The following is a 17,307-nucleotide window of genomic DNA, read 5'->3' as shown; positions in this document are numbered from 1 at the left end:
ACATGTAAATAAATCACATCAGTGATGTGACACGGGAGGATTATAATGAGCACTAGATTGAGCATTCAGTCACCACATATGGTCCATTGCTTTTTCCTTCAGAGGATATTGTCCCTCTGTCAAAGTCATTTTATTCCCCACCATAGATAAACCTGACAGGAGTCCTATGTGAAGCCCAAAACCATCTTACTGGGAGGAGTCTTTGGAGCCAGTTTTATTGCACCTAGGCAATTTAAGTGGGAAAAATCATGACTCTGGTTTTTCCGTTACATATCCATACCCTGGCTTGTGGTTGTAATGTGTATTTGAAAAACTGGCTTTATGACTTAATGTGATTGACACATACCTCAGTGCAGAAAAGTGTGGTGGAAAATGTAAGTAGCGTGTTGTTATCCTGCAGGAAATCCACAGTGGGAAGCATTCCAACTGGTTGGAGCTTGCTAGAACATTTGCATCATCAAAAAAGAAGTGCCATTTCTGTGTAGTTTATAACAGATGCATTGGTCTTTAAGCAGTGTGTTTTTTCTCCTCACAAAAAGAAGAAATCTTCTGAAACATGGACCAACTCCAGTAATTCTTAAGGGTTGTCATTTTTTGCAGGTGCCTTTGATCTCTGAGCTGTCTCCCCACATTGAAGGAATGGAATAATTTCACTGCATATCTGAATAAATCCTTAGTACGGCTTTGTTCGCCAGCTTTCTAAATGTCACTATAATGATGGGAAATGAATGGCTCAGATTAGTTATTGTAATTATTCTACACTAGTATCATAATCTTCCTCTTCATTTGAAATGTAAAACATTTAAAAATGACAATTTTAGGAGTAAATACAGAAAGAATATACTAGCAGCACAGACTGGGGGGTAATTCTTGTCAAAAAAAGAACAACAACCCCTGCGTGTGTTGAAAAGAAGATGTAAGTGCATCTGTTATCGAGCTCCCAAGATCCTTTTGTTAGAGTGTCAGTCAAACTGACGAATGGTAGGTAATTGGTGAAAACTCAGTGCTTGAAATAGTGAATTGTCTCTAATGTTTGGGCAGGAGAGCAGAAGCTGTCTGACTTTTAGCCACAGAACCGCCTTCACAGCTGTCCGTCCATTTGTGTAATGTAAAAATAAAACACACTGTTACAAAAAGCATCCTTCAAGAGGCACTGTGTGTGTGTGTGTGTGTGTGTGTGTGTGTGTGTGTGTGGCTGCAAGCCTACTTTGCACCCACAACCATTTGTTGCCTGGTTACGTTTAAAAGCATCAAAAATATAGGTAAACTCCAGAGACAAAATGACAGAGCAAAAGCAAAAATCTATTCAAAACAAACTAAACTAAGGACAACACCCTTATCCTCGCATTTTCATAATTCAAGCTAATTTTCTCCACTCACACCGTTAATCTTTGTGCGACCTGTTGATCGTTAGTTTCCAGACACATTTCTGGAGGGGCGCCCAACAGTATTTGCAGCAGGACCCCTGTCAGAAGTGCCAAGCAACACAGCCACAAATTGGAATGTGGTTGGGCTCTGGGAAGGGAGCCAAGATTTAAATTAGACAATAACCTCTGCTCCCTTCCTCTGCTTCTCTTCTTCCAGCTGTAGGCACATCCATTTGTTTAATACAGTCAGCCCTGCAGTGTGTAATAGACTGATATATGAGTCACCACTCAGCAGTTTGTGTTCCTGAGATTTATAAAGACCGAACAACTGGTCAGGTTTGTACTAACTGGAGCCTTATCAAGAGAACATGCATGGGGAAAGACATGTATTCTTTGTGCGGAGGAACCACCCCTTGCCAGCCTCCGACCATATGTTGCATATCTTTCCACGGTGTAAGCATATGGCATGTATATTTAATTTGAGGCTCATTTACGGGATGTGTGTTTATTTCACGACAAATGACTGCACGGACAATTATAGCGATGCCGCAGAGCACTGGCGTGGTGAAAGCGGTCAGCACTGACAGATGCCATTTTAACAAATGCGCACTGAAACACCGATGCACAGATCAATGAGAGGACACTTTAAAGGAGACCGTTTGTAAAGAAAATCATGTGGGAAAAACAACATATCTAGTTGGAATGGAATGCTAACGTCAATTTGAAATGGACAGGAAGGAAGGAAGGGCATACATTCCATGCATGGTAACATTTAACTGAATTCCAGTATGTTATCTGGTTCAGTAACTAAAGAGGCATGTTTTTACTTCCTAGCAACAAGATGGTGTAATGTGATGTAGTGTAATGTAGTGTAGTGTGTGTGTGTGTGTGTGCTGTGTGCCTGTGTTAAAAAAAGGTGTATTATACTTATGTATGTCCCCCTGCACCCATTTCCCTGATGCACTGTCGGGGATTAGATGATTACATCCTCCGCTCTGACCTCCACAGTGCCCTCTCTTTCTTATCCGCAGACATTTCCTCTGATGGCTACATTAGCCGGTCGTAATGTTCAGAGAGAGCGAGGAGAGGGAGCGTGCCTCACACTACCAGGCCTGCGAGGAAGGAGAGGCCTCATTCCCTGCCTCACTTTTTTTTGATGTGGTTTCATCTTGCTCTTAAGTGACTGAGCCTGATCGCGACTGTCAAACAAAGTGCATTAGCACCCACGTTTAACACCACATGCTGGGGCAAAACTGTTTTACTTCTCCAAAGCTTGACTTCCATGTCCCATTGAGCTTGATTCTTAATCTCTGTACTGCAAGGGTTGTGTTCTCTCTCTCACCACTGGGAATTGCCCACCATCACCACAACACACACCAACATACTATTAGTATACCCTACTAAAATGTACTTTGTTTCAAAATATTCTAGTGGTCCAAAGGCAAAAACCTACATGAGTAACATAATTCAAGAATTCAAGAACACCATAGGAACATGGCTAGCATGTCATGGTGAATGTCCCACTTGTCTGAGTCAGTTCATCTCATTCCGCTAAAGCATTGCGCCATTTGCTGATGGGGTCAGGAGGGCCTTGTGCCTGTAGTCATTGTGGGAACTGTGCCTCATGTTTCTGAAGCTCGCTCTCATGTCTAAGCCCCTTTGTGGCTGAGGTCCAATAGCTTTTCACCCCGCTAGATCAAAGATGAAGCTGCAATCAGCCAGCACTTTCTTTCAGGATTTGCTCGGAAAGGCCATAGCCCCTGACTTGAGCCTTCAGTAGGGGTTAGATGAAGAGCCAGGAGGGTTGTCCTTAAATCTGCGATGGTTAGATAGAATATGGTGGGCACATGTAAAGGCCAGTCCAATCAGGCAATGGTAACGGAGGCTCCAGTCTTTTTCCTGTGGTGGTTTTCAGGCTAATTCTATTCCATGGCTTCATTGAGGCCAGTAAAAGTGGTATTTGTTAGGTGTTCTTAAGACTAAAACCCAGTCTCACTACAGGCTCGGAGATACAGTTGGGTGTTTCTGGGGCCTTTCTTCTCTTGAAACTAAACCCTAGTCTCATTTCCATACATATGTTTGCAATTATAGTTAAGCTCTGAAAACAGTTTCTTGGTATGGAAATAGATTTGACAACAAGTATTGTATGGTTGGAATTTTGATATAGCTGCAATGCGTTTCTTGGCTTGGTTATTTTTTCAGTGAAATTTTGTTTGTTTATAGAACATTCCATGCATTCCAGAAATAAACAAAGTCTAGTCCATGTTTTGCCAGGACATAACATTTGATTTCATTAATATAAGCAAGGAAACAAGGAAATTGAATTTCATCACTGGAATTGGTTTCAGAGTACATTCTCCAAACAATCTCCAGACTCTTTTCAACGTTGCAGTGGAGCTCATTTGTTTAACCCCCCAAAAGCTGGCGGGACACAAAAGCCCCTTTGAAACACAGCTCTCTCTACGTGAGAACTTCAGAAAGGCAAAGACGTCTTAAGTCACACACATTTTTTTCTAAAACAAAGTACAAATCGCACATGTGTTGAAATACAGTAAAAAAAAAAAAGAAAAACATCTTAAGTCACGCACTGTGTTTTTGCCATTGGGAAAAAGTCCCTTTTTTGTTGAACACTCATATTTCATAAAGAGCTCTCTCAGGTGTGTAACCCACTCATATAAACATGTCCTTTAAATCCAGCCCAGTCTATCACTAAGCATGGAGACCAGGGACCAAAGAGCTGTTTAACACACTCTAACCTTTTACAGAGCCCTGTGTGCAGAGGGGGAGGGGGACAGGTGTTCTTTCATCGCTGTGTTTTTTCTCTCTCTCTCTCTCTCTCTCTCTCTCTCTCTCTTTTAAAACTCATGGAAAGGGTTAAGCAACTCCTTCAGCTCCAGCCCCTTGTAAAAGCAAACAGGGCCTCCCAACACACAATACAGTGCCACAGCAGCCAGCAGGTACAGAAGGAGACTATCAGGACAGAGCGCTGAATGAAACTGTCATCTCACTAGATCCAGGTTCCTGATAAGAGCATTCGTTCCCTTCTCTTTCTCTCTCTCTCTCTCTATACTCTTTGGCCGGTCCTTCTTGAGAGTTTTTAATCTGTTGGTTTTGACTGTTGCAGCTATAGAAGGAACGGAGGGTGTGAGAGAAGGAGAGAGTGTGAAAGAGAAGGAGAGAGAGAGAGCGTCAGCTTTAATATTTGCTTTTCTGTAGCCCTCCAGAGCAGCTGCTTGGGGGGGGGATCTGACTGCGCAGTACATCACACTCGGCTCTGCAACCGGCTGGGTGGACACACTGAGCACCAGAGTCCATTTACAAATTAACTACAACACGGCAACATGTGCATGTGTGTCTGTGTGCGTGTGTTTGTGTGTCTGTGTTTGTGTGTCTGTGTGTCTATGTGTTAACACGTGAGTGTGTTTATATGTGTGTGTGTGTGTGTGTGTATGGAAAGGGTGGTGTGTTTTTTTCATGTTCTGTGGCCTCTGTGATCATCCAGAAGGCCGATCTGCCAAGCAGGGTTGTAAATGAGGGTGAATTTGGAGGGGATCCTGTGGAAGTGCAAGGCAGGCTCCTCAGAGGGCTTTTGTGCCCATCTCCTCCACAGTCACTCAGGCAATTTAAGATGGAGCTCTGCCAAATATAAAAGGGAAACTGAGGCAGGCAGGAAGAAAAAAATGAAACAAAGCAAATTACCCCTGGTTAGCGCGAAACCGCGGGTTTTTGCTGTAACTGTGCTATTTATGCTCCAGTGTGTGGACTGGAGAATACATCAGTGGGAGAGACTCGGGTTTCAGCAAACAGAGGCCTCCCTGTGATTGCAGGGCTCAAGCTGAACTGTAAAATTGCTTGTCAGCAGCTGATAGGTTTCTGCCAGGAATATGGTCTTGATTGAATTAGTTTTTTATGCCAGGGGTGAAATCCCCATGGTGTTTAACTATCTCTCACCATGCTGGGTAGATACTATAATTAATGCTCTCCTGCCATTGGGGACTGTATAACCCAAGCTCTGTAGACACATTGGAGGGGTCAGATTTTTTCCCTGGGTATTGACCACATATTCACATCAGCACACATGTAACTTGTCGGACACTTTTGTTCAGACGATTTATTTTAGTCGACTAGACATTCACCCTCAGGAGCCATTTGTGGAACTCGAAGGCCTGATATTGTGTGTCACAAAATGGGAGTCATAGCCAGAGGGGGTCCACACTGACAAATTTAAAAATAAACATCTATACTGTGACCCCCTTTCCCCGCTTTGTCCGTTTCTGTCAATGTTTTCTGCCCTCAAAGAAGAATCTCCTCATAGCACTATGAATTTGCTCTTAAGGAATAAAGCCTCCCCCAGTATTGAGGCCAAAGAGTTTGTGAATGTTGTGGATTAAAAGATGACCCATTGTGCAAAGGCGGTTTGAACCTCAGAAATATTGCCTGTGTGAAGGGGCTGCTTTTTTTCTTTGCTGCGTTGTGTTAAAATAGTCCCCTCTGCCCCCACCATTCATATTGCAATCTCCACAGTCTCTCTCTCGTCTTTGTCATCCAAAGCCTTTAATGCTTTATCTCAACACACACAGTGCAGGGCTTTCAGTGGCCAAGCACCGCTGATACTCAAAATAGAAGAGCATTAACATGAAGTTTATTTTCAAATCCTCCCTAACCTATTTATCAGACATGTTTGTGGGCTAGGTTTCTCTGTGTTGGGGTTTTGACATGCTGAGAGGAGCAGTTGCACAAATTCAGGTTTAGTTTAGAGATTCGTGTTAGACTCACATATAAACAATTGTTTATGCCATGTATGAGTTGACATTGGGTGCTAAGTATTATAATGTATTTTTTTTTTTGAGGATTTGCAAATTGTGCTGTCCTTCTCACTTTAACATTTTAAACACTTTAGCATCGAGAGAATACCCCTTGCTGGATACAGTACATGTTCACTGTTACACAGAAGTGCCAAACGCACTGTAGAATTATATGCTTGTCTGCTATATTTGTGTGTGGTACAGATTGTTCAAAGGCTCGAATCTAAGTGTGCCTTGCGTTTCACAGTTAACATTTCTCTTCCTGCTAGCCTAAACTAAAATAGCATCTGATGAGAAAATAATGAAACAGACAGAGTTCAGTGACACAAGTCAGCCCATGTTGCACACAGTACAAGGTGCTTTATTTGTACTTTAAATAAATAACAGCCTCCACCACCACCACCTCCTCTCCAGAAGCTGTTTCTTGTGTTGCTGCTGCCTCTGAAACATGCTTTATGCAAGCTTAACATGTTCCTTGCCTATTTACTGATAGGATCAGGCTGGCCTCTCCTTCATATTGGGGGTGAGGCGGGGTCACGTTGGTGTAATATTGTTTGTGCCCCAGGGTTGAAATAATTTTGTATGTTGTAATAGCTGCCAAAACCTGCTTATTTCCCACTGGGCCAATTCTCATAAGAATATTCCTGTGTTGTTAAGGTTATGAAATCCTGTCCAGTTGAGACATAAATACTGAAATGAAAACTCGGATCAGTCCGCCCGTGGATTACGGTACAAAATAACGAAATAGCTACCATGACCCTTGTTGCATTTGTTGATATTGTATGTAAATTATGCACAGTATACAGTAACATCAAATGCCTCAGAGAGCGAATACTAAACACACACAGAACATTAGCTACTTGCATGCCAGTGGAAGGAATGTAACTGCTAAGGAAATATGTTGTTAGCATCGCAGCCTAGATAAAAGGGACACACGGCTCCTGGTGCCTCCATCGGTTGGTCGTATTTGTAGTCTGCATACTTGTCTTCTCATGTTCCAGAACACTGTATAATTGCAGCCATGGAGAGGGGGCCTTTTCATTAAAGCTTGCTGTCCCACTGTAGCTGTACTTAAGAGAGTTCCACTCGCAGATCCATGTCTGTTTCCTTTAGCCCAAGACCTCCTGAAGAGAGAGAGAGAGAGAGAGAGAGAGAGAGAGAGAGAGAAGGGGGAAGATGCAGTTAGTACATGTACCAATCATCTTCCCAGGAATGCTGAGCCTAGGTGTTTGGGGCTGACTAAGTCATTACTTGTCTCTGGAAGGGGATGGCTGTGATGCTTTCTCCTTCTTGTGGTTTGTGGTTCCTATTAGCATTGTATCAAAGCAATGCCCCCTGAAGCTTCAGAAAATATCTTTATTACCTTCCTCCTCTTTTCTCTAAATGGTCACTCTGGCCATTTGGCAGAGTCTTTCTTCTGACCAGAGTGCTTTTGGGGCACTTTCTGTCTTTGCATTGTGTAGGCTATTACCAGGCCGGAGAACTGATCAGTCAGCTTGGTCCGACGCAGCTCTGCAGTTCCTTTCTTTTTAATTACAGAGAGTTCATTGTCCACACTGACCCATTTTAAAGCAGTAGCTGCCATTAGCTGCCGAGACCCTCCAATCATTCTTAATTTCATTTGGCGTTTGGCTCCGGTCGGGCCAATCATCAACATGACTATTTCCGACGCATGCACACACACACACACACAAAAACTAGAAAAATGTTAACTTCAACAGGAACTGTTTGTCGCAAGACCCTTTGGTTGGCATCCAGTCAGGGTTCATCATGTTCTCCACAAGGTCCTCCTGATCTCCTACACCCACGAGCTGCTCAGAAGTGATACCGGTGTCATTATCAGCAATGTTACTGAAAGAACGTCCACTTTGGAACGTCTAGGAATGTAAAAGGCACACATTAAGCTTCCTGTCTGCCGAAACGCAACCCACTTTGTGCCGTTGAGGTGCGTCGTCCTCACAGGCCCCTCCGCGCCGCGCCATTGAAGGTGGTTCGCGCCCCCATTGTATACTTTCCTCCCGAGTTATTTATCTAAGGCTGACTCTGTGGGAGGAATTAGAGCGGGCTTTGGCTCTCTCCTGTGTCTCGCCACTCTATTAGGCCGTTTGCTCATTGGCGCGTATTTGTTCGCGGACAGGCTGGAGTTAATATTCATGAGGGTTGAGGATTGCCATGTGTTTCGAGCACAGGGGCGAAGAGGCCAAACATGGCAGGTAATTGGATTGTGGGAAAAGGGGGAGGATGTTGATGGTGTTAATGAATAACTTAAACCTTCGGATTGACGGTGGCACCTTAGCCTACTCGAAAGTGCCCCCCCCAACTGCAGTGAAAAAGAAATATGCATTCGCTTCCCTTCACGCTGTTAGCATTATGCAGTGCCCACATTGAGGATGAAATGAAGCATTCACAGTCTCATGGCCTCCACTGTCCTTCCCAGAATCCTCAGTGAGACAGAGAGAGAGAGAGAGAGAAAGAGAGAGAGAGATCTTTCTGTCTGTGGCTTGGGAGCCATTGTTCGTCCGCCCCACTAAAGTCTTATTCACATCCCAGCAAACAGAGAGAGAGAGAGAGAGAGGCGGGAGAGCGAAGTAGAACAGAGTCGAGTGTAGCCTTGCTATCTCTTCCCACATCGGCACAATGTTCCCTGTGTTTGAATAGAGAGGGATATCTCCGCGACTTCAATTTGTAATCTAAAAAGACGAAGGAGGACGGGGTAGCACTTCACCGATAAGCCGCTCGTAAGGTTAATTACTACCCGAGTATTTCTCAGAATGACTGACTTAGCCTCACCAAGATGGCAGGGGGAGAGAGTGTAGGCGGGGGGGGCTGGGGGGGGGAGTGTAGGAGGATACTGTGGAGTTGCTGTGAGGGACGTTGTCAGGTTTACTCCCGGACAGATGTTTTCTCAGAGGTTATCAGTCTTGTTTGGTGTGTGTGTGTGCGTGTGTGTGTTTAAAGACCCCAAGCAATGGAGATCTGAGCTGCAGTTTAGAGAAGAGATGGTTCCAGGTAAGAGGCGGCTGGAACCACCTGCTTTGCCAGCTGCCATCAGCCTACTGGTCCTGGCTCAGTCTAGCGTTACGCTGTTAACATTGCCTCCGATTCTCCCCTCTCCCTCTCCAGGGCATAAACTAATTAATGGAGACCATTCGTAGTTGATTAGCCGCAGTTCCTTAGGTAATTACATTCGCATACTAACCACTCTGAAGAAAAGAACAAGAAAAATAGGAAGAGGGGGAAGAAGGGATAGGTGGGGGGTGGAAAAATAAATTAATCCACTTCTCATTTTGCTCTGATCTTAATTTGTTTCTGCTATTATTTGGACTAGAGAAAGATAAGACACCATTTTTTTCCATCATGTGTGTGCATACAGGCCTCTTATTCAAGTTCCTTTGCATTCATTATGTCTGTCAGCAAGTCTTTGTAATGAATACACAAAAGACGATTAGTTTAGTTTAGCTCCGTTTAGACAAGCCTCTAGAAATTGTGGAGGGAGAGTCTCTCCTTATGTCCTCGTTCTCTCTCTCTCTTTATTTCTCTCTCTCTTTATTTCTCTTTCGTTGTCTCTCCAAACTCCTCATGAAGATGCAACCCAAAGTTCTCGGTGTCCCTGTTCTCTGTCCTGCGCTCCCCTGGCGTAGGTTGGGGTTTGTGTTGCTCGGTCACAGAGAGGCCCATTGTGCTCCAGAGTCCAGCTGCCGTCCCATAATTCTTCATTCTGTGTGCCATTGTTCCTACCTGTCAGTGCATTTGTGTCTCAGAAGAAAGGAAGTGGCTGCCATTCTGCTAGGGGGTTGTGTGTGTGGGTTTAAGAGGGAACAGGCCTGAGGACGAGGAGTGTGTGTTTGTGTGTGTGTGTGTGTGTGTGTGTGTGTATGTGTGTTTGGTGTGGGGGGATGGGGTGAAGCGGGTGTGGGGACGAACAGCCTGTGAGGACCATGCTATTCCTCCATTTGCCCTCTTAAGCATGCCCTATTTAAATAGCCCATCCACACCAAACCTTTCTCCAGCCACTAGTCTGGACCCCCAAACAGCTCCATGTTCTCAGGATGCTTCTCCAGTCCTCACTCCCCCATCATTGTTTTTGTTACTCGACCGAGTCACCCCCCCCCCCCACCCCTTGGGTTACTTGAAGTTAATAACCTGCCGGTGCATCTCGATCCTTTGCTTTGTGATGCAAACCCATCCTTAATTGGCATCCCATAAGGCATGAATACTGAGCCCGGATTCTCATTACCTTGGGCTGAATTGGCCGAGCCTCTCATGCGTCTCGCGGGCCACAATGGAGTAATGCGGCGGCTCTCTGCCCGTGTGTGAGCAGAGCCAGAGGTGAACATCGTATGTAAACACAGAGAAGACTGTTACTAGGGTTGTCCGCACGGATTTATTTTAGGGTGTGCTCCTTCAGCTGGAGCTTAATTGCTTGTGGCCATAGTCCCTCAGAAGAAAAGGAATGTCTTAAGTGTGCGTCATTGTGTAAACATCGTTCTTAGAGGGCCACTAACATGTGTTTTGTTTTTGTTTTTCCCTCACACAGTTTGCAAACAACAACAACTACATGAATATGGCAGAAGCCAACGGAGGCCTGCTCCCGGGTGGTGATGTGAGTATTTATCTTATTTAGTAGTATTCCTCCCTATCACAGCACAGCATTTCACACCTCATTCAAAAACAGTTACCTCATTAACCTGACACAACACCTCCAGCTCAGCATCGTCCCTGTGCCAGGCAAGAGTCACTCGCCGGGTACACAAAAGATCAGGTTCCCCCTCTACACAAACATCACCCCTGTACGACCTCTCTCTATCCCTCTATCTGCATCTCTACCCCCCCGCCTTCCAGCCCTTTCTCTTGACCCTGAAACGGAGAGCGGACCTCGGGAGCCTCTTGAAACACGTTGCTCCAGATTGCCCAGTTTCAGGCGCGGCAGTGGCGCCCCCCCCCCCCGCGCGTGGAGAGGTCAGATGTGGACAGCAGGCGCTATGGTCTGGGCCTGGCCTGGGCGGTGGCTGTATGGAAATACGGTGAGGAGGAATGCAAGCGGCAGCAGCAGTAGCAGCACTGGCCTTTGTCAGGGAAACATAAGGTGTGTCGCAATGTGCGGCCATCTGCTCACAACGCTAACACAGCGACATGTGGTTGCATCGTCACTGGGAGCTGCGAGGCTGTTTGGGGCCCGCAGTGATAAATGATCTTCCCTCAACCAGCGTCCTCCTCCGCTCGGATGCACCGGAGCTGTGTGTGAAGTGTCCAAATAAAGCAAAGCTGAGTGGAAGATGCACTGATCCCATTTCTGTAGGGCTTTGGGAGTGCGTGTGTGTGTGTGTTTTGTGGAGAGTGTTTTCCCCTCGCCTGACCCCTTCTCTTCATACAGCCTCCATCGCGGCGGCGCAGTATCTTAACAGCTATTTTTCGTGATGTCACGACTCGGGAGCCTGGAGGTGTGTTGGGGTGGGATTATGGGTGTTCGTGTTCAATTTGAGTTGGTGTAATATCATGGATTTTGGAGGAAGCAGGCGTGAGTGTGTGTGAGTGATGCATCTGCCTTGACAGAACTCAGCCGTCAGAGAGAGAGAGAGAGACAGAGCGAGAGAGGGGGGTCTGACGCCGACACCACAGAGAGTTTGTCTGTAAACACCTGTTCCCAGGCTCGTTGGGAGACGTGATCAAGGAGACTCTGCTGATGCGCGTGCCACTGCTCACCCCCCACCCCACCCCAAAAAATCTATATTTTTGGCATTTTCTGTCATAGGAGGGTTGCCTCAATTGCCATCTCCTGTCATTAGAGATAAGTCTGAATAATATATGTGCGCTACTGTAAATCAGTGAGCTAACGTCTGAAAAATACATTCTAAATTCTCTCTCTCTATCTGTTTCTCTCTCTCTCTCTCCCTCTTTCTCTGTCCCCCTCTTTTACTGTCTTGAATCTTTTTTAGTTTCATCCTTTCTCTCCCTCTGACTCCCAGTCTCACTGGGTTCGTGTCCTCTGGAGGCTGGAGTAAATTATGATCCAGCTGTGTTCAAAATAGACTTTTTGCTCCCCCTTGGCCCGCGTCGCAGCTCTTTCATTGACGCTGGAATAGTGACAGAAACGCCGGCATCATCTGATCATCCCATCTCATCTGCACTTCAACAGCTCTGGCCTATACTGTTATTCCTTTTAACAGGAAAAAATGATCTTACACAAGAGAGGGGGCTCTTTTTTCACACAGTGATTCAACGCCCTTTGTGTTGCTGTATTCCACTTTCACATAGCAACCATTGTTAACAAGCCCAGGCATTGCACATAGTGCTTCCTTCCCCATTAAAGCATTTCCAATGCAAATCCCAGGTGGGGGGGAGATAGACCTTATAGCATCCATACGGCTTCGCCTCGGCAGCAGTATACCCACAGTAGCCGAGCCTCACGGTAGCTACAGCCCAGTTCCTATCCGATTCGCGGCTCGAGACGTGAAACTGGACCTGCCGGGGCAAGTATAATTTTACCCCCACGTTAGATCCAACTGGCTGCATCCCTCCGGATCGGAGCGCTTCTACTGTGCTGAGCGCTGGCCAGCCGGACCCGGAGCTGTGGCAATGAGCTGAGGCAGCCAGCCCCAGCTGTGAAGGCCTCTTGTGAGAGCAGTGGGGGCTGGGTGGACTCGAGAGAACAGCCCCCCCACCCGTCCCCAACTCATTTGCATTTTATCAAAAGGAACAACTGTTTCCTCTGTCATGGTGCAGATGGTGTTGCACTGTAGCGCACATTTTAAAAATGAAAAGTGCAACGGCATCAGGGAAAGAGATTTCATTTCGGTGTTACTTTTTTGTTGTTGTTGTTGTTGTACTTTCTAACGAAAAGCTGGGGGATTTTTTTTTGAGTGTCTGCAAAGCATTGTTTCTTGTAACCTGAGCAGAAGTGGTATTAAAAGAGACTTTCCACTCAGCGTTGTGTAATTTCACACTGAAATGAGTTTTCTCTCCACTGTAACGCTATATTAATCTACTTAATGTGTCAGCCCCCGGGTCCTGGGTGCAGTGGGTGGACTGGGGTGGGGTGGGGGGGTCAGGAGTCTACACCAGCTCCAGCCAAAACACGTCTGACTCAGTGACAAATGCCTGATCTGCCAGCAGTGACATCTCAAAAAATGGTGCTCATGTAGGCATTGTTTAATTCCCCCCTCCACTGAGAGAAGTGCTTAACAGTATTTTAACGTACTATCTAATTTCTGTCTAATGGCAATGAGCCATTTCTGTATCAGGTCATTTGTTTATTTCTCGAGCTTCGCTTGTTTACTTAACGTTAATCTGTTTCAAAATACATCTGCAAAATGAAAAATAATAAAAGCTAAGCTGAAATAAAATGTTTTGCTTCTAGAGAGAAAGCGCGTGGGTGTTTGGGAAGGATCGTGTATCACTGTCTTATGCACTTGGGCATGGTTGATAAGATGACCTTGGCTCCCCTGCCCGAGAGTGTACGTTTTAGCAGGGAGCCGTTCCAAAACGGAAACCGATACGCGCAGATTGAGTTCCGTGGAGCAGTATCGCTTGTCTCAAGCAATCAAATTAGACACATGTAATTACTTATAAATATGCTGAAATGGATTTTGCGATGGCAGAAATTTGAGGTATGCTCATTGCTGGGGCCCAGTGGTGATGTCATCCAAGCGGCGTAGCTCTCCGCCTTACCAATATTGGAAACTCGGCTTTGTCCCTCCTCTATTGATCCCCAGCCTATTATAGGCTGTAATTGCCTGCTGCTCCCTCTAACAAGTCCCAGTTATTGCATCGTTGAATCGGATTACAAACTTTATTGAGAAAGTGAGGGTATTGCTTCAAAAAGCTCTATCCCACCACTTCCTCTGGTCTGGAAGAGACTTGGGTATGAAATGTCCAACTCATTCCTCCAACTCCTCTACAGTCAGTGGCAACTGACAAGAATACTCATTTACTCTGGCCCAAAATTCTGATTTATAACTCCGCACTTGAGCCAACCAGCATAACTCAACAATGGTTTCATAATGTCCTGTTTGCCTACCTCATCATTTGCGTAGGTATTTGTTTTGGGCAGCAGCGGTTATTTCATGCTGAACAGATGTAAGGGGGATTATTTGGGGATGCCCGTGGTGGCTGTTGAGTTCTGCTGGGTGGCTCGGGCGAGGGCGAGGGTTTCACTGCCACCGCTGGGCATGTCTCTTATGACTGCCGTCCTGCCATCCTCTCCGCCTCGCCATCTGAGCGGCGTGTGCCAGCTGAACCAGCCACAATCAGCAAACACTCCACAAACACAGATACACATCGCATCAGATCGCACACACTCGTGCACACACACACACACACACACACACACACACACACACACACAAATACAGAAGTTGCCATTCACACACATCACACCCATTACACACACACATCCACACGCACACACACTGCCAGGAACATCCACACACAAACAAACACGAGTGAAAACACATGCATACACACACACTCACACACACACACACAACCCTACCCAAATCACACAAGCGAGCCAGCCAGCATCTGGCCCTGCTGCATGCCTGCACTGAGCTTTCAGAGCAATTTAAATGGATAATCAAGCTGCTGACGTGAAGAAAGTGGATTGTGCATCACTTAATCTCAGATCAGTCCCCAAGCTCCACCACCACCACAAACCAACTCATGAGCACACACACAAACAGACACACACACCTACACACACACACACACCTACACACACACACACACACACACACACACACACACACACTCAGCAGCAGCAGCAACAGCGTCCCTAAGCTGCTCCCAACGTTAGAATTAGGCAGGCTTTATGTGAAGTGACACTAGGCAGGCAGTGTGGTACAACTCTGTCTCAGCTCCACCAGGCGATATCCTTACTCTTGCACCTCATCCCCGCGGAAAGGGACTTGTGTTGACAGCTGACACCTTCCGTACACTCCAGACAAGCCCAAAGTTCACATCTTCATTTTCAGCCCCCCCCGTTTGTACAGATGTTCATTCAGATCATCATTACTGACGGGAGATGGAGAAACTGCGGAGGTCCTCTGATAGAGATATCACTTGTTCTCTCTTTTATAATATGCTTACTGTGCCTCCACCCACTCCACCCACTCCACCCACTCTACACATTCTCCTTTTTCTTTTCTCGCTGACTCAGAGCTGGGCTGTAGAACCTTCTCCTCTCCACCCCACCCCACCCGCCCACCCCCATTTTGTTCTTGCAGAGGCAGGTCTTTGTTTGTCTAAAAGGTCAGAGTCACATTTGTTATGTTTTGATTCTGAAGAAGCAGAAGAGAAGGGGTGATGGTGGAAAAAAAAAAGAGTCCAGGAGAAAAAGAGAGAGTGAAAGAAAGAAAGAAACTCACCTAACCTCACCTTGTTATCTCTGCATGTTGTATCAGATCTTTTGTTTATGGCTTTTATTCAGGGCCCTCTGAACCAGGTCACGGGCTACTGTTCCCTCCGCGCTCTCCCCCCCCACACTCCTCTCGCTGGTCCGCTGCTGAACAAGAAAACCTGCTTTTCAGAGCAACTCCCCATCTCTTGCAGAGAAGGAAAAGGTCACGGAGTAAAGCAAATGAATATGACTCCCCCCTCCTCCTCCTCCTCCTCTTCCACCTCCACGTCCTCCTCCATCACCTCCTCCCTTTCGCTTGCCTTCCTTTTGAATCTATCCCCACGGCGGGTTGTGGGACAGGGCCAAACAAACAGCCCAGTGTTTCCCCAGCACGTCATTCTTTTGTTAATGACAGGTTCAACACTTGGCGCCGGGCCTGCTATGATCTGATCTCCCTGATCACTTCCATGTGCCTGTGCCGCTGCTGCTGCTGCTGCTGCTGCCCCTTTCTTCTTCCCACTCTTGAGTCACGGCTGAATCCACCCCCCCCTTTTTCCTTCTTCGCATGCATAGTTCATAGCTCCCTCCCTGTTTCGATTAGCTCGCTTGGTAATGGGGCTAAGGTGTAGGGGTGGGGATGGGAGAAGAAACGTGCTTTAAGACACAGGAGCTACTGGTCTAGTAGGGAGAGGATGGTGGGTGGGAGGGGGGCTTTGTGTGTGTGGGTGTTTGGGGGGGGTTTGAAAACAGTGCAGTGAAGAGTGAGGGGTGGGCGATGGTTTCAGTTTCAAGTGCTGCTAATGCGTCCACTGCGATGTGCAAACCTGCAGGCGTGGCGAAGGGGGTCGACTGGAGACGAACATGCCGCACCGCGCTACGCTGCGCTATGCTCCACTCGGCTTGGCCTCAGTGCAGAAACCAGAGACGATTTCACAGCTGGGAAATAAAGTGTCAGAAAAAGTTAGACTTGGATGGAGCTGTAATACAAATGAGACAGAGAGACAGCAAGAGGGGGGGAAGAGAGAGAGAGAGAGAGAGAGAGAGAAGGAAAGAGAACGCGAGAGAGAGAGAGAAGGAAAGAGAGTGCGAGAGAGAGAGAAGGAAAGAGAGAGAGAGAGAGAGAGAGAAAAGAAAGGCACTCCACTCTATTAGCTGCCACCACCACTGGAATTCATCAGGCTCGTCAAGGCGGCATTTGTGAGGAGGCTGTGAATTAGTTTCAAGTGTCTGTGTGCTAAAGCAAGCAAGGGGAACATTAATACACTCTAATCAAGGGCTATGCTGGCATATTCCCTCTGCTGCCTACACAGTGTTTTTCTCCTCTAACAACTTAGGCTAGAGAGTGACAGCGAGAGGAGGAGCGAACGCCTCTAGATGTCCTATCTGGCTGTAATTGACAATACTGAACATAGAGCAGAAAAGAGAGGGATGGAGAGTGAGAATAAGTGAGAAAAAGAGAAAGAGTGGTTGTGGGCTCATTCTAGTGATACATTACACCCAACAAAATGATGACTGAGCACTGTCTCAAGGCAAACACGGATGGAGATGATGATACTATGTTTGTATTCAAGACGCATACATAGACAAACCTGTGTGTCTATGTATGCCAGGTAAACACCTACCCCTAAAGCGGACTTACAAGGCACTTTACTGGAATGCTAGTAGATAATAGAAAGAGGGAGAGAGAGAGCAAGAAAGAGAGAGAGAGAGAGACTGCAGGAAGTTGTAGAAGACAAGACCAGAGGAGAAGGTGAGCAAATCCCGCCTTGGAGAATCCAAACTAAGCAAATTAAGTGTGACC

The 17,307-nt window shown here is 46.4% G+C and overlaps 1 protein-coding gene across 1 annotated transcript in view; it reads left to right on the top strand.

The window, feature by feature from the left end:
* tox3 (TOX high mobility group box family member 3) overlaps positions 1–17,307 on the top strand; it is a 43,643-nt gene that overhangs the window by 14,372 nt on the left and 11,964 nt on the right. Inside the window, 1 exon segment of the mRNA XM_048263001.1 lies at positions 10,710–10,775. Within this exon segment, the coding sequence (XP_048118958.1) occupies positions 10,710–10,775 (66 nt within the window).

Source organism: Alosa alosa, chromosome 14 (assembly GCF_017589495.1).
Source record: "Alosa alosa isolate M-15738 ecotype Scorff River chromosome 14, AALO_Geno_1.1, whole genome shotgun sequence".
Lineage (NCBI taxonomy): Eukaryota > Metazoa > Chordata > Actinopteri > Clupeiformes > Clupeidae > Alosa > Alosa alosa.
This window is presented reverse-complemented; position numbering and strand designations above follow the sequence as displayed.